At 34.4% G+C, this 27,639-nt stretch overlaps 1 protein-coding gene across 28 annotated transcripts in view; it reads left to right on the top strand.

Moving 5' to 3' along the window:
* The window catches only part of sei (seizure), a 538,215-nt gene that overhangs the window by 388,710 nt on the left and 121,866 nt on the right, over window positions 1-27,639 (top strand). For 25 of the 28 annotated variants that reach the window (XM_067087717.1, XM_067087722.1, XM_067087727.1 and 22 more), the window contains 6 exons: window positions 3,834-4,009; window positions 10,904-10,939; window positions 18,114-18,134; window positions 22,979-23,133; window positions 23,782-23,902; window positions 27,229-27,349. In XM_067087717.1, the coding sequence (XP_066943818.1) occupies window positions 3,834-4,009; window positions 10,904-10,939; window positions 18,114-18,134; window positions 22,979-23,133; window positions 23,782-23,902; window positions 27,229-27,349 (630 nt within the window). The remainder of the gene's footprint in view (window positions 1-3,833; window positions 4,010-10,903; window positions 10,940-18,113; window positions 18,135-22,978; window positions 23,134-23,781; window positions 23,903-27,228; window positions 27,350-27,639) is intronic. The other 3 variants (XM_067087706.1, XM_067087705.1, XM_067087708.1) reach the window with 2 other exon arrangements.

The following is a 27,639-nucleotide window of genomic DNA, read 5'->3' as shown; positions in this document are numbered from 1 at the left end:
GGCTGTCAAAGACTTCATACAGTAACTTGTAGATGTGTCGAGGAGAGAAAGATAGCAGCCGTATCTTGTTGTTTGAAATCCTGCCAAGACGACAGTAGAGGAATTACATAATCTCGAGATAACGAACAGCTCGCGCACGCTTTCGCGAGTCTGAAGATTATAGAGTTACAGATTCTGTAAGAGTTTCCGGTTTTATTGACTTCTTTCTCACAGTTTAGTTGTGAAGGAGAAAGCTTCCATATAGCTAAATTTATAACCGTAATGAGCAAACATGTTTCATGTCTGGAAATTAAGACAATCTCGATCTTAACGTGATAGTTATTTGTCCGAAGTGTTGCCAGAAGATTTTTGCTAGTGAGAAGTTGGCCTGAATCATGTCTTAATTTATAATATGTGCAAGTGCCGACCAGAGCGACGCGTCAAGGCGTAATCTCGTTACGTACGTAAAGTGACACCGTCATTTTGCTCTCTGTGAAATAACAATGGCCGTCATACCGTCCCTGAAATGCAGTTACACTAGAGCAGTAGAAAAATGATGTGATGATATTCAGGGCTTAATTGTGTTTCGTTGTCATGGAGCTGTGTGTAGGAGGCTGTGTGCTGAGCAAACATATCTTTTGGGAGCTATTGGAGCTGCAGTGTTAGCAAAGCTTAATTCATTATCTAATACCATTATTTTCACAGAGTTTTTTTGGGGGAATTTTAAATAAAAACAACTATACTGTAAATGCTAACCACAGGTATTGAAGTGTTGAATGAAAGGCCCTTGGATTTTTTATATGGTTATAAATAATAGCAATTTCAGTTAAACAAATATGAAGTAAAAAAATTTGCTTGGATAAAGTAAATCTATAAGTTTGCTTTGATGATGAAAATATTTTTCTGATAGTTTGTTATCTCTATTGTGAGCATATATAAAAATTTATATTTCTGCTGACCTGCTCCCGTATTTTTATAAGGTATTAGTTTATAGGTGTTCGTTATCTGTAATTGAAAAATTAAAAAAAAATTTTTCAGTATCTCTTCTCTTCCTTTCATATCATTTCGAATTTCATATCGCCTGCTTGGTATAAACCTCTCCTTCGAGTGTTTGTCATCGGACTTTATTATCTGAGGCATATTATTAGGGACTGATGTACTCTGAAATCTACCGTTTTAATCCGTCCACTCTCACGTTTCGGCGAAACCCTCGAACTGCGCCCACTTCTCTGAACCCCAAGGTCTGGTCTCAGACAAAGGGAACAAACCCTCATTTTAAAGTTAGTTTTCGTTTCCAAAAGGATTTTGAGCTGCTAGACTGAGGAACCTGTTTTCCAAAATCATGAAGATATGGCTCTCCGAAAATAAATGTTGGGTTATTTTTAACTCTACTATGAAAGTTTCACTCAAGATGTAGCCAATCAAAGATCAAGCGCTGTAACATTGGTCTGGACATCCTCATAGGTCAAATGTAGTAGCGTAACTGCCTGCAGGTCATGCATACATAATGCTGTTCATAGGTTAGTCTGAATTTTTCTTGATGGGAGGGAATTTGAATTTGCCAAAGTTGTTCATTGCTGGAAAATTATGTAATTGGGACTTCAATATTTAGGATGAATTCCAGATCAGTTGATGGTATATGCGACAGTAGATTAAAGAGGAAAGTAAGTTCTTACCACAAGCTGAATCCTGTTGTAGATCAGAATGCTTTTGAAAACAATGGAGTTGAACGTATGGGTCAAGTTTTATAGTAATTATGTTTTGGTACAAGTTGGTTATAGAGAACAAGGGTAATATGGTCAACCTGCAGCGAAAACTGTAGCACAGAAGCCTCTGCGATTATTTGACTCCTGTCGTGGATGGACAGTTTCTTTAGTTCATTTTAAAAATTCAGAAAATAAGAAATCGAGATATTATGGATTATTTCCTGTAGCGCTGCGTAATGTATACACACAAATTTCTGTGTTTGTGCATGTGCGTGAATGTGTTTTTCATGCACGTATGTTGATATTTAATTTTAGAGAGAGAGAGAGAGAGAGAGCTTACATCAGGCTACTTTCGATTTTCTTTAGTGGCTATGAAACTTGAACGCTGCGGGAAGTATAAGAAATCAGCTAGATAGAATTAAACGAGCAAATTCCTCCTTTTGTTCCTCTAAATTAACTGACTTCATTCTCAGTAAATGATTATACTGTTCACTTACTGTGATATAGATAATATATTCATTTGTACATCATGTATCCAGATGCAATCTTAATATCTCCAAAATTAATTATTAATTACATATGGTGGCTGTGGCCGATTTCCGAACTATTAAGCTTGTTACAAATTAATCAGTCATCCATTAGAATACATGTGACATCTGCATATGGAAATATGACAGATTTCTGTTTTTCAGTACTTTTCAACAATTTCTGCCTATCATTTTCTTTGACTCTTCTAGGAACATTGTCAAATAGAATTTAAATCCTGAGAAATGCTATAGTCGCTAGAAAAATTCTAGTATTTTTCTCATAAGGATATCGCTCAAATGTAATGGCAGAGTATTTGAACAAAAATGATTTAAGTGTTGATTCAGGAAAGATGGGGAAATCAGAATGAGATCTTATTATCCGAGTTTCAAGGAAGAACACAAAAGATACTATTCTTAAGGTTCAAGTTGGAAGTAAATGAGTGCGGCTAATTGGTTTATTTCCTGCACAGTAGTCTTAAAAATCCCTTTATCCCCTCAAAGCCGTTTATGTTCTTGAAAATAACCGCAGTTGTCTCTTTATTTTCTCATCTAGGGAAGCATAATTATTTTACCTTTCTCAATTTTTCCTTTCTTGTTTGTGTTCTTAACTTTTTGTGGTATTGGATGACTTGACTCTAGATGAACGTGTTGCACTAAGAAGCGCTTTGGGCAAGATCAGTTTTCTACCCTAGGGACCTTATAGTATAAGCTGTCGTCAAAACAAGTCTGAATGAATCAGTTTGCTTGCTGAAATACTCGCAGCCTTCACCTTCCAAGTGAACAAAGGACTTTTATCTGTATTGCTAACAATTCAGATAAGTCAGCGTTCCTGGCTTTTCAATGTTTATTCTTCAGTAATCTACGCTAGGTTTAGGTCATTTCATCGTGTCATTAAAATGGAAGTATTATAATTTATTTCGTATATAAAGTACATTCTACGCAGTGTGCGCACATGCTTATTCATGGTAATTCCATGTGTGTATTTATGTGTAAGCATTGCATATGTGGAAGTGCCCCAGTATTCATGGCCATCATGATTTTTGAAACTGGCAGAATACAATTTTTGGTAGGAATAAAATACTTCGAACTCTTATTATGATTTTTGAAACTGGCAGAATACAATTTTTGGTAGGAATAAAATAATTCGAACTCTTGTCAAAAAAAAGCATCTGGTATTTAACTGTCAAATAATCATTGCTGATGCAAATGCTTTTTTCCAGTGCATTAATGTACTGGCTGAAAAGTGTATGCAGGCTTTATGTACTAGTAATGTTTAGTATTTTGGCTGTTAAAGCAGTCTATTTTTTTTATTTTCTTGGGTATATTTTTAAGTCCTTTGAAAAACTTAGTCGCTGACCTCGGAAGGAAGCATATCTTTCGACAACATTCTTGAATATTATTATTATTATTATTATTATTATTATTATTATTATTATTATTATTATTATTATTATTATTACAAAAATGCGTACAGGCACTTACAAAGCACACTAAAGAGATATAGTTATTATATTGAGCAAATGTACCCAGACTCGAATTAATGTCCTTTCTGGTAAAAGATAAAAAACAGAAACCAGATTGACGTCGTCCCCTTTTACTGACGCGGCCGCCTTCATTGCAGTTGACATCATGTTCATGGTGGACATCGTCATCAACTTCCGAACGACCTACGTCAACCACAACGACGAGGTAGTTTCTCACCCCGGCAAGATCGCCCTCCACTACCTCCGCGGGTGGTTCCTCATCGACGTCGTTGCCGCTATTCCCTTCGACCTCCTCCTCGTCACCGACTCTGAGGTAAGGACACGACGAGGTCCCTTCACTCTCCCGTTGCACTGGCGATGATGATGACAGTGAATGTGATGTCAGGATGTACAGCAGAAATTAAACGAACAGTGACAACGCTGGTAATAGCAGTGGTGATTAAAAGGACGATAAGAAGCGTGACGAACTGTTGTTGTTTTTATTATTATTATTATTATTATTATTATTATTATTATTATTATTATTATTATTATTATTCAGGTAACCAATAATAACAATAATAATAATGTCATTCCCACTGTACTATTTGTCTTTGTTATTACCATCCTGCGGGATGTCGTTGTTGCTGTTATATTTTTTTGCCAGTTATTGGTATTTATACCATTATTATAATCATTTGTCATCATAACATTTTTAACAGTGATAATTTTAAAAAGTAGAATACATTGCTAATAACTATCATTACCGTAGCTTTTGGACGCTTAAGTCTGCAAATAAATAATAACAACCTATAACATGTCATATAATTAAGGGCTAGGGCCAATGATGTACAATTGACAAATCGTAGAAGGTACTCCCGCCCCTTAAATTTTTTGTACAACTGCCAATGTGAGTGTTTGAGGTCACTATCTGAAGTTTAAATACTCTGAATGTGTAATATGATTACCTGTAATATTTTGTGTCTTGCATTCGCCTACGTCGTTTCTAAATCTTTTATCTGATGTTTTCATCTCAACATTACTTGTTTTTTCCGTAGCATTTAACAAACCAACACTCTGTTGTTTCTCTCCCCAAATAATTTCTACCTGTAACCTAAATTATAATCTTCTTGGTGCATTTCTGAGTTTTATGAAATGGAATTTTCAAATATTATTTTGAACATGTTTAGTTCAGTCCTCTAAACGTCTTTCCCTCTAAACTCCGACAAATGTGATTACTTCTTAAGTGACTAAAGAACAATCAGTCTCCTCTTGTACTTTCATGTACATGTATGTGTGATCAAGTGTGTCTGATTAAAAGTAGACTTCAACCCAGATAATACTGTTTCCTGAATTTTATGCATTTGAGTAATGACAAAGAGTCCAAGTGTTATCTATAATCCCCTACTTTTCAGTTGTAATTTTATTCGAATGGATATATATAATTTTAATATTATTAATATGTTGTTCTTTATATTTCAGTTTCTAGACTCCGTGTAACCTGACTTGTGTTGTCATCACGACGTCCTGTGTAGTTCTCTCTCTTCCCATTGTAGTTATGTTTTTAATTATTTCATCCTTCCTCTCTCTTTGGTCTGAGATTATTAAATCCTCCTTTTTTCCCTCTTTAGATGGTGAAGTCTGTTGAGCGTAGACACGAAAAGAACACAGTGATGTCTCATGCATTGTTCTGTCATATTTCAGTTACCTGTTGACTCTCTCCGTCCAACTACATGTAATCAATGATGAAAATACTGATGTTTTTTTTTTCAACAGATATCGAGAGTTTTATGTGTGATCTCACTATGCATTCAGATGCTAAATTTTGTAGCTAAAGTTCTACTGTGGTTAAAACATAATTGACATATTTTAATCTTAGCTCTACTGTGGTTAAAACACAATTGACATTTTTTAATCTTACTTTGGATGCCATCTGTTGTATTCGAGGATTTCATTGTCATGATTGCTGACAGATACGCCAGATTTTTCCTGGAGCTAAAAGTGAACGAGTTGTCATAGGTTAGGAAAATCACTGTTGTTGATTTTTCAGATTTTGGGTGTTTGCCCACGTGAACGAATTTGCACTCCTGTGTATACAACAGTTAGGAATACAACGTAATCTAAATAGGTTTTCAGTATGCGCCAGTATATACAAATAAAATATGTATACAAATGCTTGTACATGTGCGCATACATATTACATATATATATATATATATATATATATATATATATATATATATATATATATATATATATATATATATATATATATATATGTATATAGGACTTCACCCATAATTTAGTCTCTTGTTGTGGTTCACAAGACACCTCTGGTCAAATTTTCTTAAATTCGAGGCGCGACCTTTGACTTAATCCAGCTAACCAGTAAACAAGTAAACTGAACCAAAAACATCAGCTCATTATCAGAGGTATTAGTATATGTATTCATGTATTCATGTGAGTCTGTTTTTATATGCTTGTGCATTTGTCGACCTGTTTGTCAGAACGACAGGAAAGTCTCCCTATTTGGACCTGATATGTCTCCTCGTATTTTGACATGTTTGTATCTCCGCACACAAATTACGAGCATATTTTCTTCTATTCCAAATTCACACGTCAGTCATTTATTTGAAATGAGTAGGTAATGTAGGGACTTATAAAACAATAAATTTTTTCCTTTGTTAAAGTTCATCACTGAATATTTTTTTTTATTTTACTTCGTGACTCAGATGGCTATTCACTGGAAATTAACATAACCTATAAGGTATTCATCTCGATGGAAGATTCCCATGGAGTTGCTAATTAATCTTTTCTTTTTAGCTAACGTGAACTTGACTCTTTTTCAGGTGTATTTTATTTTCTCTTCTTTATTCCGATTGTGTTGAGTGAGATGTTCTATTTGAATGATTTTCATGATTCCTGTATCTCCTTGCTAGTGACTCAAGATTATCCAAAAAACAAGTATTTGTTTTATATTTTTATTGAAAGGGTCATTTACTTCTGTTGCTTTAAAATTTCGTAGCCTGCTACAGTGTTATAAATTTATGAACAAATATTTTGTAAAATCATTCGGGCACTCCATTTTGGAAGATAAAGTTGTGAGAGAACATCACGTTGTTGACTTGGCATTGTACTACAGACACTCAGAAAATATCGTTCTACGATTTCTTATTGAGTTTTTCTTAGATATCTTTGAAACAATTTTAGATTAGTGAAAAAGACTCGACACAACACTAAATGTACTCCCTGCAAAGTAGAACCAAAAAAGTATCTGCAAAAGATCTATAGTTTTATATATACAGTATATATCTGTGTATATATATAATATATACAGAGATATATACACACACACACATATATTATATATATATATATATATATATATATATATATATATATATATATATACTATATATATATATATAATATATATATATATATATATATATATATATATATATATATATATATATATATATATATATATATATATATATATATATATATATATATATATATATATATATATATATATATATATATATATATATATATATATATATATATATAAAAACACATATATATATTTGCACACTAATTTTCTGCAATTTGACAGCGTGAAATGTGGTAGGGAAGCCAAGTGGGTGGTATATGTATGCTTTGTACAAGTGGATGGATTATCAGTGTTAGTTTGCTTGTTCATGTAGTGTTGAACGAAGATCAAGACGTCCATTGATTTGACCCACCTTAGCATGCACCTGGGATGTATGAGGAACAATTCTACAGAGTTCAGTGTATTGTAGTTGGGCAACCAATTTTAGAATAGGTCCCAAAATAACCTTAGTCAGCAGCAGCCGACTTCCATCGTCCTTGTGACAGGTTCGTGTTGTCTGTCTGATTGAAGGTATTTTCCCAGAATCTCCGGACCTCTAGTACGGACAAGAACTTTTGAAAAGCGAGGACTCACACTACTGTTGAAGTTATGACCTGACTCTCTCAGTTGTAGGAAATCAGTGACTTCTCTGAAGCGTTTCACACTGCTTTTCTGTGTTCAGGTAATTTTTGGGATATCGAGCTCTGACCTAAATTTTACCACAGTCCTTGCATGCTGCGTCGTCAACATCGAATTCAGTCTCTTGATCATTAGGACTATGGTATCGATCAGTCTTTGTACGTTAGTACGTCACATATTTCATTGTTCTCTATAGACCCTTGCTTCACTATAAATGTGTGTGTGATGGGGCTTGATGGCTAGATTAACAATGTAATAAATTATGTCAGTGCTTCCTACTCCTCAGGATATCATTAAAATTAATCACCTTCCCTCTTCGTCTTTTCTTTGCGTTCGTCCTTGACATTTGATGAAGAAAAGCTTCGAATTCTAAAGCCCCTTGAATGGATACTCCACTTTTTTCTGTATACATAATTTTTTCTGTATACATAATTATGGAGAGTTTCCTTCCTTAGCCAGGTAAACCTAAAATCATGTATATTCTGTACGCAACAACATATAATTTAAATCTGGAAATATCAGAATATTTCTGCAACGCTTCCATGCAGCATCCATTTCATCATTCGAGATTTGTTCAGTCATGTTCCAGAGGTAACTCCTCCCAGAATATTCGTGTTGGAAATTTTTCCTCATCAACATATTGTTAAAACTGCCCGCCCTTATTTGTTAAAACTGCGCTCTTATAACAGATCCCCTTTAAACTCCTTTTTTGGAATATTTCCTTCCTGTTTATCGTTTGTACAGGTCAGAGTTAGAGGTAATTGTGTATGAAGTGTAATACCGCCCCTCCCCCAAAAAAAAAAATTGACACGATATCTTAAAACTCAGGTTTAATTTCTTTCCATTGAAATACTTTTGGCCTCTGCGGTTTGTAATTTCTGATCCGTAGAAAGAATCGGGATTTGGAAGCACCGTGCGCAGAAGATAATAGGCTGCACAGTACAGCCTTACTTTATCGGAATTGAAGACCATTAGCAAAAATGACTAGTTATTTTGTAATTCGTGTGTAAGTTAAATTATAAAGAACTTTCAGTATTTAAATAATTTTTTTATACAAACAAACTTGCTGAAGTGAGCTTCAGAGTTGGACTAAATCTGATTAAAAGTCGGAGGTTATTGGTCGAGGGTGAGAAATCCTAGTGTTGAACAACTTAATAACAAGTACCTTTAGTGGAGGTGTCGAGTCTGAACACTTTTTACCCACTTCTGAAAGGCTATTTCATGTGTACATACTCATTTTATACATTCATTCACACACACACACACACACACACACTCTGCATATAATTTGAATTGAAAAACTTGTGTATACCATTTGTTTCTCCATTTTGGGTCTCTGTCCAGTTACGATTTTATAAGTTCTGTTAATGTGATTTCTGTTCTCAGCTAAATCCAGCATAGCCTAGTACTGTACACAGACCTCCGTTTTCCACAGGATGACATCGCTGTTAGATAACAGATATGATGCAGAATGTTCCGGCATACTTTAATTCAGTTTTTTTGTTGTGGTATAACGAAGTAGTTCAAATTAACAGGAAGAGAAGGCAGTATTAAGATTATGCTGCCTGTTCAGTATTTCTGAAAGATGGTGTACATCCGCATTTTCTGTCATTTTTTGGTTGTTCAATTACCATCGTTAACCACTCAAATATTGCTAACAGTTCCTATGATCAACTTGAACTTAACATATTTACTTAATAAAATCCCATGTATCAAGTTTCTTTGCAGAATGAACTGAGCTCGACTCGATATAACTTTCTATTTCCGTTTTTATTTCGTTATGGACGGGTTTATTTAGAAAAGAAATTGTGCGTTATAACCACTTGGTAGCCACAACATATTCACGTCACATGACACATGCCATATTATGTCATTAAATGTGAATAATAATCTTATGTATATGTTTGTGGATTAATCAGTAACATTGTTTCCGTTCAACAGTTTATCCCATATCGCCGTCTTTGAAACTGAAATTAGTGATGGTGTGACCAGTTTGTCTGATTGATGTGTTGTTTAGATTCAAAATATTTTATGGAGAATTAACTGGTAAATAACGTACATTATCCCATCGATTAAATCAAAATATCAAGTTTATTTAAACAATTCCTGTTTCGTGTTGTAGTGCCTCGCATTTCGTTTTTTTTTTTTATTTTCCTTGTCTGAAATGTTGGCTAACATGCCTCTGTGCCCTTCCAATCATCTGATTGTTTCTAATTGTTCTTAATGCTTAAGCCAATTTATGCCTAACATCGATTTGGTCCCCGATACCAGCCGGACCCCTTGTCTGATGGACGACAGATTTTTGTGTGGCATCTTTCACTGTTACTCATCCAGTTGAATGGTAGAATATAAGATGGTGTGACTTGCCTCATTGTTTCCATTTTTCTTTTTTTTCTTTCCTGCAGGCAGGAACAGAGGTAAGCAAGGTGATGCAGCTGTGGTGTTGCATGACCTCCAAAGTATCCCTTTAAAACGACTGCATTGACCCTGTCCCTGTCCTTTGACCTTAACCTTAACCCTAACCTTAACCCGACTTAACGTTAACGTCATACGACTGACTCTTTAGTGGTCCTCCCAGTTCCTCTCTGGCCCTGTAAGGTGTGACCTAACCCGAAAAGGAGATCTTTTTGCCACGTGACACTACCCTTCCATGCCTGAGTGAGGGGGGAGAATGGGGAGAGGGATCTTACTGCGTCAGTGGATTCGAGTCTCCCAAAAGTGAAGAAGCCTGATCTCTGTCATTCCTGTGTGTGTGTACGGATTTGGTTCCACCTTCATTTCTCGCATCGGAAAGACTATTTTGACCTCTTATCTTTTCGTAATGTTAACTTATGATTTATATGATTAGACTTTATTTTTCTTTCACGTGTACATAGTTTTTTTCTTTTTGAAGCGCTTTACTCCATGCTGCCCTGATTTCCTGCTCATTTCAACTTGTATTTATATGCTTTTTCGTGAACCTCTCCTGTTTATATAAATGTGTAACAGACCTTCTTTACTCATTCCTGTTTATTTGATTCTTTTTTCCATAGGTTGGTATTATTCTGTGAAAACTTTTTGTACCTGGTCTCCTTTATTTTTCACCCAATGACTCCTTTTTACATGCTGGTCTTGTGTACGTATGGTAGTGTACGTCATTCAATTCCTGTGGCGTTGGTACTGTCGTTTTCCTGAGCCTTAATCACGAATCTTATCTTTTTACCCTCTCCACAGCCTCACGCTACTGCTTCAACAGAAAGAGATTTAGAGGTAAATTTTGTAGATTAAAGTAAATGAAGTTCTCTCAGTTTTTTCTACTAAAAAAGAAATTACATAACAGCTCTCTCCCAGCCTCAAATACTACCAGTTGACTGAAGGTCACGCTAATATGCACAAACGACACTTAGAAAGAAATGTCAAAAAAAAAAAAAGCAAAGCAGACTATTTCTTATCATTATTAGCTGCACATAGGACTTTTCGTATGAAATGTATTATCTATATTTCTTTTATTGTTTTCAAAGATTATATACTACCAAGCAATTGATGGAAGCAAATTGTTTATGTAAATATTTATGCACTGCTGCACATGTTATACAAGGGCACAACCTCCGGCTGACGAAACTTATTTATCCAATCAGCAGTCAGTTTGAAAGACTTTGAAAGACCGAAATGCGCGAATATTAATCACTTCAAGGAAATATCTATAAAAAAGTAGACTGTACCTAATACTTTTCATCATTTTATTGCAAGATAGAAAAGATATTCTTAAGATATTCTTAGATTTTAGCGTTATGCTTGACCTTTCTCATATAACTTGTATGTGCATACATTCACTATCACATACACTGCCAAGTCACGCGGGAAATGACGCGCGAATATCTATGAAAACGTGAATCTCTTGGGATCTGGGTGAAGAAAGTTTGCATTTCATGACCGGGATTCGTACCCGAATCTCATCTCGCTGGGGGGGAACTCAGTCCGGCAGTGACTTTAATTACTTGGTGATGAAGTGCTTGAAAAAGTCACCTAAGAGTGTCCGAATCGAACCCAACGTGGAAAACACCAAGACTCGTACGGTATATAACAGCTCGCTCGAATCACAGTACACATGCCTAGAAGTAAATTTCTCGGTGCGAACGCATGTCTTGTATGGCCTTAAGTATTTTTAATGCGTTTGTATGTTTGTGTGTATAATGTGTGTTTATGAATGTACCCATGTACGTACGTATGTATATATATATATATATATATATATATATATATATATATATATATATATATATATATATATATATATATATATATATATATATATATATATATATATACTGTATATTATGGCATTAGTGTCAGTGAATTTGTTTATTCAACATATATGCATTTTCTAACAGAGGTAGACACACAACAAACACACATAATTCACAGTAACAGGAAAACTATTATGTCAACAGACTTACAGAAATCAAGTCTGAAATGCTGATAAAGTTTAAGATAGAAACAACAGAAGTCATTCGTTAGCAAAACCTTAGAAAAAGAAAAAGGATATTGGAAATGTTTAATAGCAATGTAAAATCCATAGTTACAAATTGAATTTAGAGCAGGTAGCTTGTTTAATGAACACCATACGTTTATGTGCTGAAGTCTGGTAAAATTTGAATAAGATGTAAGTAGAGAATTAGATCTGGTATTTTTTTACGGTGGATTGATTTATAGAAAAATTTATAGTTTCAAACCCATTCATCATTCACTCCTTTTTAAGGTGAACAGTGAAGAAGTGACAAAAATAATAAAGTGATTAGGTCATCGAAGAGTTAAAATCTAGTTCTCTCTCTCTCTCTCTCTCTCTCTCTCTCTCTCTCTCTCTCTCTCTCTCTCTCTCTCTCTCTCTCTCTCTCAGTTTTAACCACATTTTGAATTTGATACATAATTAAATGTAAAATAAATGATAGTACCATTCCCACAAAATATTCTGGATATTTAGACAAGCTACTGAAAATTAACGTTGTTAAGCTGATGCTTTAATACACTATACGGGAAATTATCATCGTGAGCTAATATAGTTATAATCTCATTGTACTGACAGTTGTAACAAGGTTTACAGTTTGACTGTTATATGGCATGCCATTTTCTCCTTCGTAAAATAACTAACCCTGGCTTTATCAGCATTAATTACTCTTTTATTCCTCAGGCAACCTATATTAATAAATTTGCGGACCTTACGTACACTCATTGTAGTTTTCAATAAACACCAAGTGATCAATACAAACACCAGCGCATTTCTGTAGAGTAACGTATAGATACACTATTAAGGAATCAGAATTAACCTTCACTGGATTACTTTATTTTTGCCTAACTTAATTGTAAGAGTCATAATTTTCTCCATCAGTATTCATAAGCATTTCGCGACTAGCTTTTGAAAATGGAGAAATGAGAAGGTTTTACGAATAAGCCAAGTTTAGAACGTGTCTAACAGCTGGAAAACAGTGTTTCAGTTTGGCCACAAAGGCATCTTGATGTTTTAGCGTGTTTGTTGGATTTTTTTTAAACCTCATTCGATACCTAATATACAGTTTATGTATGTATGTAATATATATATATATATATATATATATATATATATATATATATATATATATATATATATATATATATATATGTGTGTGTGTGTGTGTCTGTGTATATATGTATGTATGTGTACTCTATATTCGTACCTTTGAATGGGCGGTAGCAATGGTGGTAATCTACACACAAGCATTTCAACAGCACACGTATGCACAGGTTATATGCATAAAAGTTTGCTCGAATATATCCAAGTAACCGTTTACAAATATAGATCGCATGTAAGTGATGAATTAGGCAGCTTTATCTTAGTGCTCCATATTTGCTTTTATATATCCAAATGAAAGGTGTTAAATGTTAACTTTATATATATATGTGTATGTGTATATATATATATATATATATATATATATATATATATATATATATATATATATATATATATATTATATTGTGTGTGTATGTGTGTGTTTTATTTAAAAGCGAATAACGCATCTTGATGCGACACAGTCGTTTTGAAGCAATAGCCGTTACTATATCGGAATCACTATAAGCTAAGCCTTGTAAAGGCACGGTAAATTTTTTAAGTTTATTGGGAAAAGTACGGATTACTCAGTGACTGAAATCGATACCTTTATTGATGGGAATTTTACCAGATGTAATTATTGATAAGCCGGAATAGCAGAAGACTGTAATTTGCGAAATAGAATGGATAAAATAAGGTTTCAACTATTTTTGACGTGATATTGAAGAAACTACTTAAGAGAGGAAATTCCATGGTTCAGAGGTCATGTAATAGATGAGCGAAAGACTGAGCAAAGGAAAAATACTGAATAAGCTTGGAATATATAACCTTACACCAAAGAAAGAAAGAAAAAAAAAGTCATGAGGTGTTTGGAGAGCTGTGTTAATGCCTGCATTAAACTGTTTATAAAACACAACGGATTGTTAATAAACGAAAGTAGTGTTTTATTATATTTTACTAGTCTGTTATGTTGGTCAGTAATGAGGCATGAAAAAGAATTTACGAAAACACGGTCTTGAAAACTAAACCAAGAGAATGAATGGATGAAATCAATGACAATTACTTGGTATGATTCACAACACATCCTATTATAAGCAGTGATTTCATTATATTTTGTTCCATCAATTGCTTCTTATTAATGTTTTCGATCTCGTATTTTGCGCCTCTGGTCGAACACACTAACTGCCGACTGCACGACACTCATTGGCAAGAAGTCAAGCTTCCTTCGTTAATTATCTCTGCCTCAGTCATCACGAGGATTGATTTCATTCTAGGATCACTTCCTCTTGATATTTTGTTCCATTGTCAACCGCTAATGAATTCTGTTTCTAAATTGACTGCACGACCCAAGCCCCTCTCCCACGGCCTCACTGCTTCAACGGCTTCGCTCCGGCTGTTGCAGCCGTCGTCTGTTCCAGGAAACCAAAAACGAAAAAAAAAAAATAAATAGTAACAATTCACGTAGATTGGTTCCTTTTGCAAAGGCCTGCTTTGGCAACCTTTCTCCATAAACTTCTCGTCAGAATTCTGATTCCTGGTAACACACGAGGGCTACAACTGTTTGAGCATGGACTCACTGACCCGTGAGATTGTGTGCTGTAACTATTCTCGTTCTTTTTTGTAATGCAGTAGATGTATCCCCGTTCTAATTGCTTGCCTAGACGGCGAAAGCCGATGTCTTTCCAAGGAAATTCAGTATACACTAATGCTAGTGGCATGCATTTACCAAATGAAGATCCAGAATTTCATTTCCTATTATATATATATATATATATATATATATATATATATATATATATATATATATATATATATATATATATATATTTACATTTTCTTATAACTTGTCAGCAATGGACATTTCCAAGATCTGAATAGACCTCTGGATTTTCAAACAGTATCTTTGATGTTTTTGCATGGCTGAACATATATCGTAAGAGCAGCATCTCGTAGACTTTTCATAGAATTTTACGTAAGGCAGTGCGGTGTGTGTAATGTAGTGCTTGGAATTTTTTTTTCCTTTTTCTGTTATTTTTATTTTTAATCTGGACTGTAGTATCAGGTGTTTTTACTGATATTTATTTGAAGTGGACATTCCACGGATATTTTTGTATGTTCTATAATATGAATTTTCTGTGTTGGAAATGAACACAATTTTGTTTACCACATCCGTAATAGATCATTAAGTTAATCTACGGGGTTAACCGTGAGTTGCTACAGTTCCTGTATTGCATGCGCACCCAAATGACCAGTTGTAGCATCTCTGTATTGTCAAAGAGTATATGTACATGTGTATGCAGTATTAGTGTGGGTGTATATATATATGTGTGTGTGTGTATGTACATTATATACATACATACATATCTATCTATCTATCTATATATATATATATATATATATATATATATATATATATATATATATATATTATATATACACACACACAACCCTGCACTTGTTTATAGATAAAGTATTGTATCTGTGATATTTATTCTTTATGCTTAAGTATACGGCCACACAAAATTGTGTTTGTGCTTGTACTCGTAATTAATTGTAGGCATATGTTCATGTGAGTATACTGTTACTACGTGTATGTGTGTGTATGTGCGTATGTATGTTTTTTCTTTCACGAGAGGTAATACGTAATTATAGATATACGAATACAGTATATGACCTCGAAGGTAAGAAGTAACACAGAAATTCATGCAAAAAAGTAATGTAGGTGTTTTTTCCCTCGCCGATTGAAAAACGATTAAGACGTTGCCGGTATTGAACTTGTACAGTATCTGATCCACTTCGTTTATCTCCGCATTTCTCAGTGCGTTTTTGCAAAGTTGATTTCAAACTAGAAATTTTGAAAGGCATAAATTGTGTAATAATCCAGGTTTTGTCCAGAGAGCCTGCAGGTTTCTCCTTATGAGATTTAAATAACTCATTTTATTAGCTTGTTTTAATGATATTTTCCTGACAGTGGTATATGTTACTTATTTCCTTCTTGGCCTTAGTCAGTTGTCATGTTTGTCTTCAACTAAAATCTTGCTCTGCTTCATTAACTGTGTTTTTGATTTTGATACTTTCCCCCTTATTTACAAATACCCCCATATGTTGTTTCCGAAGCCATCATTGGTTTTGCAAATTTAACTGTCTTCTGTTTTAATTACTGTCCACAGTATATAGTTACTATAGAGAATTATCCTTATTATGCAAATGTCCTCTGTTACTGGTAATGATTGCGAAACTATTTTCTAAGATTTATATCTGCTACATATTTTGGAAATGTTCACTTCTGTAAAATGGTATTTCTGGAATGTGTTAACTTGTGTGTTGTTTTACCATATAAGAGGTCCCTTTGATATTTTTACCGTCTTATTGTGCTAATTATAAAATTTTACCCTGTAAAATCTTCAAACTAATTTTATGCCAAATATCAGAGGGAACATTCTATTTTTAGTCTATTTGTCATTTTTAGGTAAATAATAATTGAAGTATTTACCTTTGATCAGTAAAATCATGATTAAAATAAATGCCTATACATATTATAACAAGTTACTTATAGCTATATTCTCCTTTCTCATAATACCTATCATGTATTATTTGTTTCGGGACTAATGAGTAACTGTCTCAAAGTTGAGGCGCTGTCTTGTCAAAGAAGATCAGCAGCCTAATATAGGGCTAGAAGAGGTCGTATGCATTTATATGATAGTTATTCGGCTGTAGGTCGAGAAACGTTTATAGTAATGGCTGAACATCGCAGGTAGATGCAGAGGACAGATGAGAGAATTCGGGCTTAGGAAGGATGCGCCAAAAGAAATGAACGAATTGAGAGTGGAATAAATATGAGACCCAAAACCAATGAGATAAAAGCATGGTTCATGAGAGAGAAATTCAATAGAGAGTGAGAGAAGTGCAATTCAGACTCAGTTATCTGGATTTTCTTGAGGAAGTATTCGCTTAACGATGAAATGATTGAAAGGCTAAGACTAGATATGCAAAAACCTGTATGATGGGAATGATCCAGAGCAAATAATTCTAAGTTGAGACAATGGAAGAGTTTACTTGGAAATGAAAGTTGAGAAAGACTCCCACAGAAAAATGCATAGACAGATTTAACAGTGGTTATATTTGTTTGTATATGTGTTGAACACAGGGGGCTGGATGGAAGAATATTATTGTCGTTCTTTTTAAATTGTTGCTTCAGTATTTAACATAATGATTATTAAATTATCTGAAGGTTATCCCAGTTTTGTCTACATTAAGCATTACAATACATAGATGGCAGCCTATGCATGTCTTCAAAGCTATTGCCACAAGATTAAACGGAGTTGAAAGTAAAACCTTTGTGGAGGGCACTAATATCTCTTCCGTCCGACCTGGCTGTGGTCGTGTGTGATGTAATTGTTTACAGTCCTTTAGAGAGAAGTCTGTTAAAATTCGAGCTCTGTACATTGCTGAGATTTTTGCCCATTGCTCCCGGTACACATAGGCGCAATGCAGGATGAGTATGAGCTTACTGTCATTGTATCATAAGAGCTTTTTGTTTGTTCCTGTCATATAATGCATATTCCAAATGTGACCTAAGTAGTAGTGTTTGTGTTATTTGTTAGGGTGCCAAAATTGAAAAGCCAAGAGGGTGAATAAAGGCATGTGTATTGATCAGTGTCCTACAACTCCTGTTGCAGGAGCATTGTGATGGGCACGGTGAAGAGGAGAACCGTGGCACGGCCTCGCCCCGCCAAGGGTGGGCACCGCAGGGCCGGTCACTGTCTCCTCTTACCCGACCATCCGCATTGCCGCAGCTTTTTTGCAGACATCCCTTTTCTCGTATTGTACTAATAATTAATTTTTGACATTTCATTTCAGCAGGAGGCAGACGAAGAAAAGGTAAAATTCCATCTCACGCTTTAACGAATTGCACATGTGAATTATGACACTTACTATGTGCAACCTGCAACACTTCTTCATTTCGTACTAATTCCTTTATTAACCACATCTAAACTCACTGTTTGGCAAATACATCAGTATTATTAAGACAGTAAATGCACCCGTAAACAGGTAAACTACTAGTAAAGTTCAACTTGTGCAACATCATAGATAGATGGAAATTCCTAAAGAAGATTATAACCTTCCAAAATAAGGGTTTTTGAACATACTAGACACTTTTGCAACAACTGACGTAGTATGCCTGTTTTTCATGATGTTGTAAATCATCCATTAGCTTATTTCACCTATTTAAGGCCCCTGCTAGGTTTTTTGCTGCCCAAATGGCCTGTAATAGATATTCCAACTCATAGATCTTGTACTTTTTTTTTAATTTTGCATGCGCCTTGATAGGGTGCACATGACTTAGCAGGGGAGGGAAAGGGTGGTTGATTGCGCATGCGTCGTAACCTCATTCTACGGAGACGTGCTAGCTTCTGCCGGCAGTGCATGGCTCCGAGCCAGGTCAAAGTTAATCCTCATGACCTTGACCTTACGCTCTGATTTTTCAACTGGGCCTGACCCTGCCTCTTGTCGCTCTCGAAAACACTAATTGTTTTCTTACTTTTTCCATGCTTGGTCCAGGAAAATGAGAAGGTAATTCGGGTAGCCATATTATTCTACATGCCCTGGATTGTCTCGGTGTTTACGTTGTCAGTGTTGTCCAACTGTTTTTAATCTCGTCAGAAATAAAGAAAAAGAAAGGAACATAGTCTTGCTTTGTGTCCTAGTAGAAAGACAAGTACGCTCTCAAGTTCGAGGAAATAAATTTTCACAAAGTTTTGCTCCTTAACCCAAACATCCTTCATGAGATCAAACTGGGTTGGAGCAAAAGCCTTTCTGAAAGAGCTAAAGAGATCCTTGACGCAGTGAATGTCCTTTCTTTTTGGGACTCAAAGCAGAACGAACGTCGTCCGCCTTCGCATTAGAAGTATTTCTTAGTCTCTATCAGAGTAGTCCTTGGCCAGAACCTGTGTCATCTCTCCCTAACCTCTAGTCACGATGAAAAAAAAAAAAAACAAAGTGCAACATAACGTAGCTTTTGATACAGATGCCAGCTCTAGGCTAAAGAAAAACCATTGAAAGATCCCAAACTTACTTTGGAATGATATTGTGGCAGACCTAATGTTTCACCATAGTCATTGTCCTCTGTACGATAGCAGTACTTATTGATTTTTTATGCATTTCCTATGATTTTCGTTTGAGCAGAAGGTAAGATTTCCCTCCCCTTACCCTTTTTTTTATGCATCATTAACTGGATTTTCTGTTTTTTCAGCACTTGGCTGTTTTTTCACAATCACTTTTGGAAACCTTATGACTTAACCACAAAACTTAGATTTCTCCAATATCCTAGATTGTATTTTTGAAGATTTCTTGATTCTTGATAACCGACCGATTGTAATCGAGTCCCTCTACCTAGTACAGTTTTTATATTCTAAATTACTGTATTTTTTTTTTTCACCATAACAGCACATTCACTTAAACTATAGATGAAAATGGAAATGCAAATAAATTCTATAATCACTATTGCTATTGTAACTTTTATTATAATTGACGTCATTTTCTAAACTTTTTGTTGTAGATGCCATTAGATTCAACATAACTATCTTCCGAGGACAATATCATGACAAATTCGTGAAATTCAGTGCGAATCCTAATTGCATAGTCTTTTTATTTGACTGAATGCCAGATTAGGTGTAGAGATGCAGATACATTCTAATTTTCCGTAAAGCTAATTCAGTATCTAAGCCTGTTTGATCTGAACAGTACGGATTGTAGTTGATTTTTTTTTTCCTTTACACTTCTGAGATGGGATATATTTTTTTTCTAGGCTTTCTGCTTACTAGATCTTGAGCCCTAGGAGTTTTGTCTAGAATGAAAACCTTACGCAGTTCTTTGTCTTAGTAGATTTAAATATTTTAGTTTTGTTTGTATTACATCTCTGAGAGATTTTGAGTAATTGTAGTGTTTACCAAGCCGTTTCTTCTTCTTGTCCTTAAGGTTAAGAAGCCTGTCTAGATATAAGCCAAATGTAAATCAAACAAACATTGCAATTTTGAATGGCAAGTAAATTTTTTCGAGTTTTGCCATCTAGGATAGTACGTATTACGTTTCCTAGTTATGATCATGAGAATTTTAATAGAGACAAGTAGTCACAATGTTTGTATTTCCTGTCATGAGATTAGTTGTAATCCCCTTCTCTGAGTTTCCAAGGATGTTGTTACGTCTTATGGTTTGCGATGATCAATGTATAAAATTCGCATTTTACAATTCTGGATAAGAATTCAAATGACGAATCTGTAATACACGAGAATGAATGTCTCGGCATCAGCAACATCAGATGTTAATTTTGTTTCCTCTTTCATTCTCATCAACTCTTAACTGGTCTGCATTTTCTATTATCATTATTATTGTTCTTTTCATGTCCACTTAGAAGTGTAGAATAATATGCTCCAGAATGACACAGTGATTCATAAGTATGAAGCGGGAAAACTAAAAAGGTGACTTTAGATGTTTGCATCTCTCCAAAGAATTCAGTGGTTCTCCCTTGAGGAAAAGAAGATCTAGAGAACAAGAGATAAATGATAAACCCTTGTGTAGGAATCTGCGTAAGAGCAATTACTTCTCTAACACTTTGCTCAGAGGACATTGCTCCTTCTTGCAACTGAAGGACGGCAAACAGCAGTCTTTCGCAGATGAAATGACAACATAGTTGAAGTGTTGCGGGTGAATAATAAAAGTGATTAAAATCATTCCTGTTTAAATAAGAGCCAAATTGGGAAGCACATGAGGTACGGCCATACCTTTCTTATTATCATTATCTGTTTTGGTTACCTTTACGTCCACTTTAATCTGTCTTCAGTGTAAGCTCGGCTGTTTCCATGTACACCTAACAGCATCTTTTGTCATTTGAATAAGGTAAATCATGACTGAATATACAGCTCTAAATCATCAGGTCCCTGGACCGTTTTATGGCGTTTTTTACTCTTTATCAATATTTAGCTTCTCTGCCATTTTATAGACCGTTTTATTTTCCATTAGCCCCTCTTTCCTTTGATATATATACATATATATATATAACTGCCATTTCGTGAGAAGCCTCCGCTCTCATTGTGTTCATTGTAATGCTTTCCATGATGTGATAACTAAAAGATTTCATTCCTTTTTTTTTTCCCCTGTCATATGAAACTTGCCATCTTTTGCCAAAAGTTCCTTTTATTCAGCCAGTCACAGAATGGCCTTTCATTCATCGTTTGAGCTTCCTCTGTTTGTCTATCAGGGTCTCACTCAGACTTGTGGTTGTCGCATTTTATTAATCTTCAATGTGTGATTTAAGGCCTTGTATGTGAAGACAGGTCCATAGATTGCAAGCTTCTTCTTTATTTATTTTTTAGATCTTGCATGCTGCACTTGTATCATTGACTAGTATTGATCCATCTTATCGAAAGTAATAAACTAGTACTTGCATTGTGCTTGGAGTTCCTTATCAACAATAAAAGAAAATACTGTATTTTCCATTTTTACGGTTTGCCAGTTTTTTTTTTTTTTTTTTTTTTGTTTCTTTTACTGAATTATAGCTATGCTATTTTCTAATTTAAGTAATTTAGCAGATTATATATATATAATTTTATATATATATATTTATATATATATATTTATATTTATATATATATATACAAATTATAACTTGAAAACATAAAAAAGTCACCAGAATGCTTCCTTGATCAAATTTCTATATTTCCAGACGTTTGTGTTTTGTGGTACTGAGCAGAATATAAACATTGTTTTTTTCTATATAGAAATGTTCATAACATGCGGAAATCGTTATTATTTCCTCCTTGGCTATACACGATAGAATATACAGTCCTGCATTATAAAGTTACATTGATTTAACATGTTGTGCGAATGCAATAATTTACTGGTGTATTGACACAAAACGCACCATTTTTTCACCCTTGTACCAGCTGTTAAAGTACGTTTTTTGAAATTTCACATAACATCTATATTAGTTTTATAACTTTAAATTTTGAATTATAAATTTATATATATATATGTGTTATGAACACGAGTCTGTATGCATGTAACGTAAGTATACAAAAATACATTATTATGTTCAGCTAAATAATAGATTGTAATATGTTATGTTACTAGCCTTTTAGGAATCTATATATATATATATTTATTTATATATATATATATATATATATATATATATATATATGTATATTATATATATTTATATATATATAGAATTGCATATATATTTGTTTACGTAAGAGATCATTCGCTGTTTATTCACACCCTTCTATCTTGCTTAGGTTAATATATAGACAGTCATAATGTCATATTCGCCAAAAAAATAAATAAATAGAAATGAATATCAAGTCACGTAATGATGTCTGGTAAACAGCAGTTTGATAAGGAAGCAACCATATTTCGGAATCCTCTTTACCTGTATGCTAAGTAAAATCTCGATTATACTTCTTGAAAACTCATGAACTTTCCTTGGCCCATCTCATTTTTTTACAAGCAACCAGGATAGTTTTAACTGGTTTTGTGAACTAGAAAAGTCAAATTATTTTCCTGTACTTCCCCATAGATTTGATAAGCCTTCATCATTCATGATTTTTAGCATCGAGAAGTTCAGGTTTTGTAAATGCTGAAGATTCTCAGTAAGAAATTTTGGAATTTTTAGGAAGGCGCCTCCCCGGGACCCTTTTCTAATGAAGTGTCTTCTCGCACAACAGACGACGACCCTCATCGGCCTACTGAAGACAGCCAGGCTCTTGCGTTTGGTAAGAGTAGCCAGAAAAATCGACAGATATTCTGAATATGGCGCAGCCGTCCTGTTACTCCTTATGGCCACATTCGCTCTCATTGCGCATTGGCTCGCCTGCATCTGGTAAGGAGTGAAAACCTCCCTTTCTCTCTCTTGAAGACCGTACTTTTGTGAAGCTGCATACTTGTTCCATTATTGTCATGTTGCTGTAAAGAGAGCTGTTGTGGTTTTCAGCTGCTCAAGTTTGAATATTTCTCATGTTTTTCCTGTCTTAATATTTTTCTCTGATAACACTATAGCATGATGTATAAGCAAGTATAGACCATGTTTATTATATATATATATATATATATATATATATATATATATATATATATATATATATATATATATATATATATATATATATATATATATATATATATATATATATATAGTTTTATAAATATATAGTTATATAAATATATAACTATATATAATATATATATATATATATATATATATATATATATATATATATATATATATATATATATATATATAGATATATATATATAGAGATAGATAGAGAGAGAGAGAGAGAGAGAGAGAGAGAGGTGCCTAACAGTAACAGCACACGTACTTTCTAATGTTATTTTTAAATCGAATTATCCTTTTCCCTTTGAGCCAATACCAAGTCTTTCCTTTTTCCATAAAAATCATTATCTGTAAATACGTTAGGAAACAGACCTTTGCATTCCAGTGAACTGCAATCCTGCTCGGTAATTACAGGTACGCGATTGGTAATGCAGAGCGGCCTGGCCTTCCTCACAAGATTGGTTGGTTAGATCATTTAGCCAACGCAACTCATCAATATTATTATAGTAACAATACGGGAGGACCGTCACTGAGGGTAAGTCTTATTTTTTTTTCTTATAGAATATGTGTGTACATATAATGGTATGGTGCTCTTCCCCCATTTTGGACAAGAACTATACAGTGTTCCCTCTTAACTGCACTGTGATTACTTACATTGGGTTATTTAGAGTGACAAAAAATGATCGGATTAATATGCATAATTGTATTATGAATCACTGAGTACACTTTTGAGAAGAAATTGTCTTTTAGGATTTATTGAATAAAATCTGTTCTTTCTCAGTTAGATTTTACAAGTTTTATCTAATGTATTTTGACATTTTTAGTTGTATGTTTGCCATATTTTATCTCTATTATCGTGAAGGAAATTTTCCTCCAGGACATTAAAAATCATTTCTTTTGGTCCCTGAATAATAGTGAATATCACAGGACTTTGAGCACAGTTCGGTAATTTAATCGAGATACCATAAAGAAAATTGAAAGAGTATTTTAAGATGTATAACTTATGTAATTGACGTGGTTTATTGCAAACAATTCTGCCGTATGACTAAAGGTACAATACTTTTATTAGTAAAGTGTTTGTCACGCTGATAGACCAGCATTTCATGTCTAGTATTGACAGAACACATTTATTTCTCAATTAACAAAGACTTTTTTATTTTTTTTTTTGCTACAAGCCTCGTTTTCTTTAACATCATTTACCCCCTCTCAGTCTCGATACATCACAGCGCTCTACTTCACATTTTCATCCCTAACATCTGTGGGTTTTGGTAATGTTTCTCCAACGACGGAGATCGAAAAAGTCTTCACAATATTCGTCATGAGTCTAGGATGTGAGTTTCCACAAAAATAAAGAAGAAAAGAAAAGAAAATAGTAGTCTGTGGCTGGTTGACGTATCAGGTAGAAAGGACAGGCACTACACGAATAGTTCTGCAAAAAATCCTTCTAGCACTCAATGGGATTCGTAAACGTCATGTAATTGCTAACTTGAGTCTGCCGCTAGCGTCATGACTTATGGACGCTGATCATAAAAGCGCTAAAATGTTATTCATTTTTTTCATAAAATGATAAGGTAGGCTTGAGTAAAAGATGTAATGGGTTTTATCTTAGATAATTTTGCGGGTTAAATCCTCAGTTAATTTACTTGTCAGGCTCCTAAAATCTTGAAGGAAAGAATGTGAAATGTGGGACTTGATATACAACAGAAACATTTCATTTCCTGAATGCGAACAAATGAATCCCATCCTGTGCTAGACGATGTTTAATCAGTAAGGCCACAGGAAGGACTTTGCACCTCTGTTACGTGTGTCTGTGATGAGGAGACGAGAGATCATTTTAAATCATGAGGTGAAGTAGTGATTTCAATATGTTTCTGTGGGCTGTGAATAGATAGCTCTTCTTGTGGTGAAGATTTAGAAGTAAGAGATAAATATCTTTTTAAAAAGAGTCACTTGGACAGACTTCCAACATACAATTTACACGTTACACAGACAAATGACATGTATGAGTGAGAATTCAGTAAGTAGTATTTGATTGTGCATGGACACAAAACTAGAGCTATATGTGTAATATGGAAATGGAATCTGAACTCTTCGTTACGCATATTTTCGTAAAATACTGTATTTTGCCTAATATGAGATATAATATCTGAAATATAGTAGAATATATGACCAGTAATATACTATAATAATATACTTGCAGATTTTCCTGTGGAATCTTGGTCTTTCCAGTCATGTAATTACAATAGTAACATGATTGTATTGTAGATAACGTACAATTGGCTGGTTTTGAAAAAAAGGCTATCCTTTATCACGTCATATTATTTCTGTTATCGATGTAAAGTGTAATATTTGGAGTGTTTGGGGAAAGGAAGTTAGTTGGTCACTGGTGATTCCATGCTGAAATACAGTTTTCTCATTTTTATCTTGTCCAGCCTCGTTATACAAAGAAATTAATGTTAAGTTTAGTTTCCATAAATTACTTTATGAAGCTCCAAGATTCCTCGTGAGTAGTGTTGTACAGTTGGCGGGTCATTTTAGTATTTACACGCGTTTTTCATTTCATTGTTTACATTATATGAACCAATGTGTACGAAAATAATTATTTCATCTTTCTGGGAAGGCACGTAGAATCTTTTGCACAAAGTCGTACAGATTCCGAGATAAACAATATCTTCATAGACAGAACAATATCTTCATAGACAAAATAACCTGTGTGTGTGTTACATATTACCTTCGTTATTTGCTGTTAGAGTTAGACTATTTCATCCACCAGCCACATTTCAAGACATAAAATGATTGCAGTCATCAAGAAATGCAAAATCACAATCATGAAGTTTTTCTTGGGAAACGGATGTCACTTTATCATGTTGAAAAATCACCACAGACACACACACGCGCGCACACACTCACACTCAAACACTCACACACACACGCACACACATACCAGGGAAAGAAAGTAGCTTGGTTGAGGAAGGATATTTAGGTAAAGTGGTGGTTTTCATGTGATTTCTCGGTCGACTCTCAAGTTTCACTGTCTAGATTCGTGAATGTGCTCGATGTTTCACAAATTAGCATTTGTTCTCTACCATAGGATAAACCATTTATGTAGTTTTTGTAACGGTGACTTGTCATATTGTGACGTGTTTTGGCAGTTCGAAATATTTACAGCCTATTTATTCAGTGGATAACTTTCACCGCGTAATCACCTTCTCTTCTTCTCTGTAGATTGTTTGTTTTCATTCAGATGCACTTGTTAATACATGGAATATTCAGTTTTCACTTCGAAGTCATCACTAGTTTTTTATTTATTTATTTTTTTTTGGCATGTTGCCGGTGTACAAATTAATTACACCCATAAACATACACATTGTTTTTTTATATCACATGTAAATTTTATAAAATGGTATTAATACTTGCTGGACGGTTAATGTTTAATAGCTAAAATAGAGGAGTAGAAATCTTCGTCGTCAACGTATTAGTTATTTTACAAACATTATGTACTTGCAGTTTTAGATATTTCACGTCAGTGAGTCCGCCTGGGCAAAAAGAATTTCTATTACAGTACTTTAGTTTTCATGCAGCTGTAGGGAGTAACCGTTTCCAGGATATTGCATTTACCTTAAGATAACTGATTAAGCTCAAAGAAATGCTTGACGATAGCAGTACCAATACAGAAACGTGTGGTGAAAGTAAGCCACGAAAGATGATTGTTATTGAAGGCCAGAGAGCCTTTTTCCAAACATCCGAAGCCGGATGCTTCTTCCTCAAATCTTGTCACATGAATCGAAGATGAACGAGCGCTGCTACAACTCACTTGCGACTGTCATCACTTAAGAGTGTTCCTCCACCATCCCCACACAGGCGAAATACGTGACAGCACTCTACTTCACATTTAGTAGTCTCACTTCTGTTGGTTTCGGTAACGTGGCGCCGAACACAGATGCTGAAAAGATATTCACCATTTTGGTCATGCTCATTGGCTGTGAGTACTGACGAGCTCTTATGATAGCATGATACTTATTAGAGTTTGCATGTTGGTCTTTCTTGCGGGTTTACAGAAGAAGAAAGCCTTTTGAGTTTTTGGTACTAGTGCTAATGTCTACTTCATAACATATTTCTGTTCCATCATATTTAGTTTTTTTTATTTTAAATCTGCGAGCTTTATGGAGAAGCTTTTTTTAAGAAAACATGCTGACCATGATAATGAATTACCGTTCATGACCGGTGTCTGTTACCGCATTTTTCTTTCTTAGGTGCTCTTGCCTACGACCT

The sequence above is a fragment of the Macrobrachium rosenbergii genome, chromosome 44 (genome assembly GCF_040412425.1).
Source record: "Macrobrachium rosenbergii isolate ZJJX-2024 chromosome 44, ASM4041242v1, whole genome shotgun sequence".
In the NCBI taxonomy this organism is placed as follows: Eukaryota; Metazoa; Arthropoda; class Malacostraca; order Decapoda; family Palaemonidae; genus Macrobrachium; species Macrobrachium rosenbergii.
This window is presented reverse-complemented; position numbering and strand designations above follow the sequence as displayed.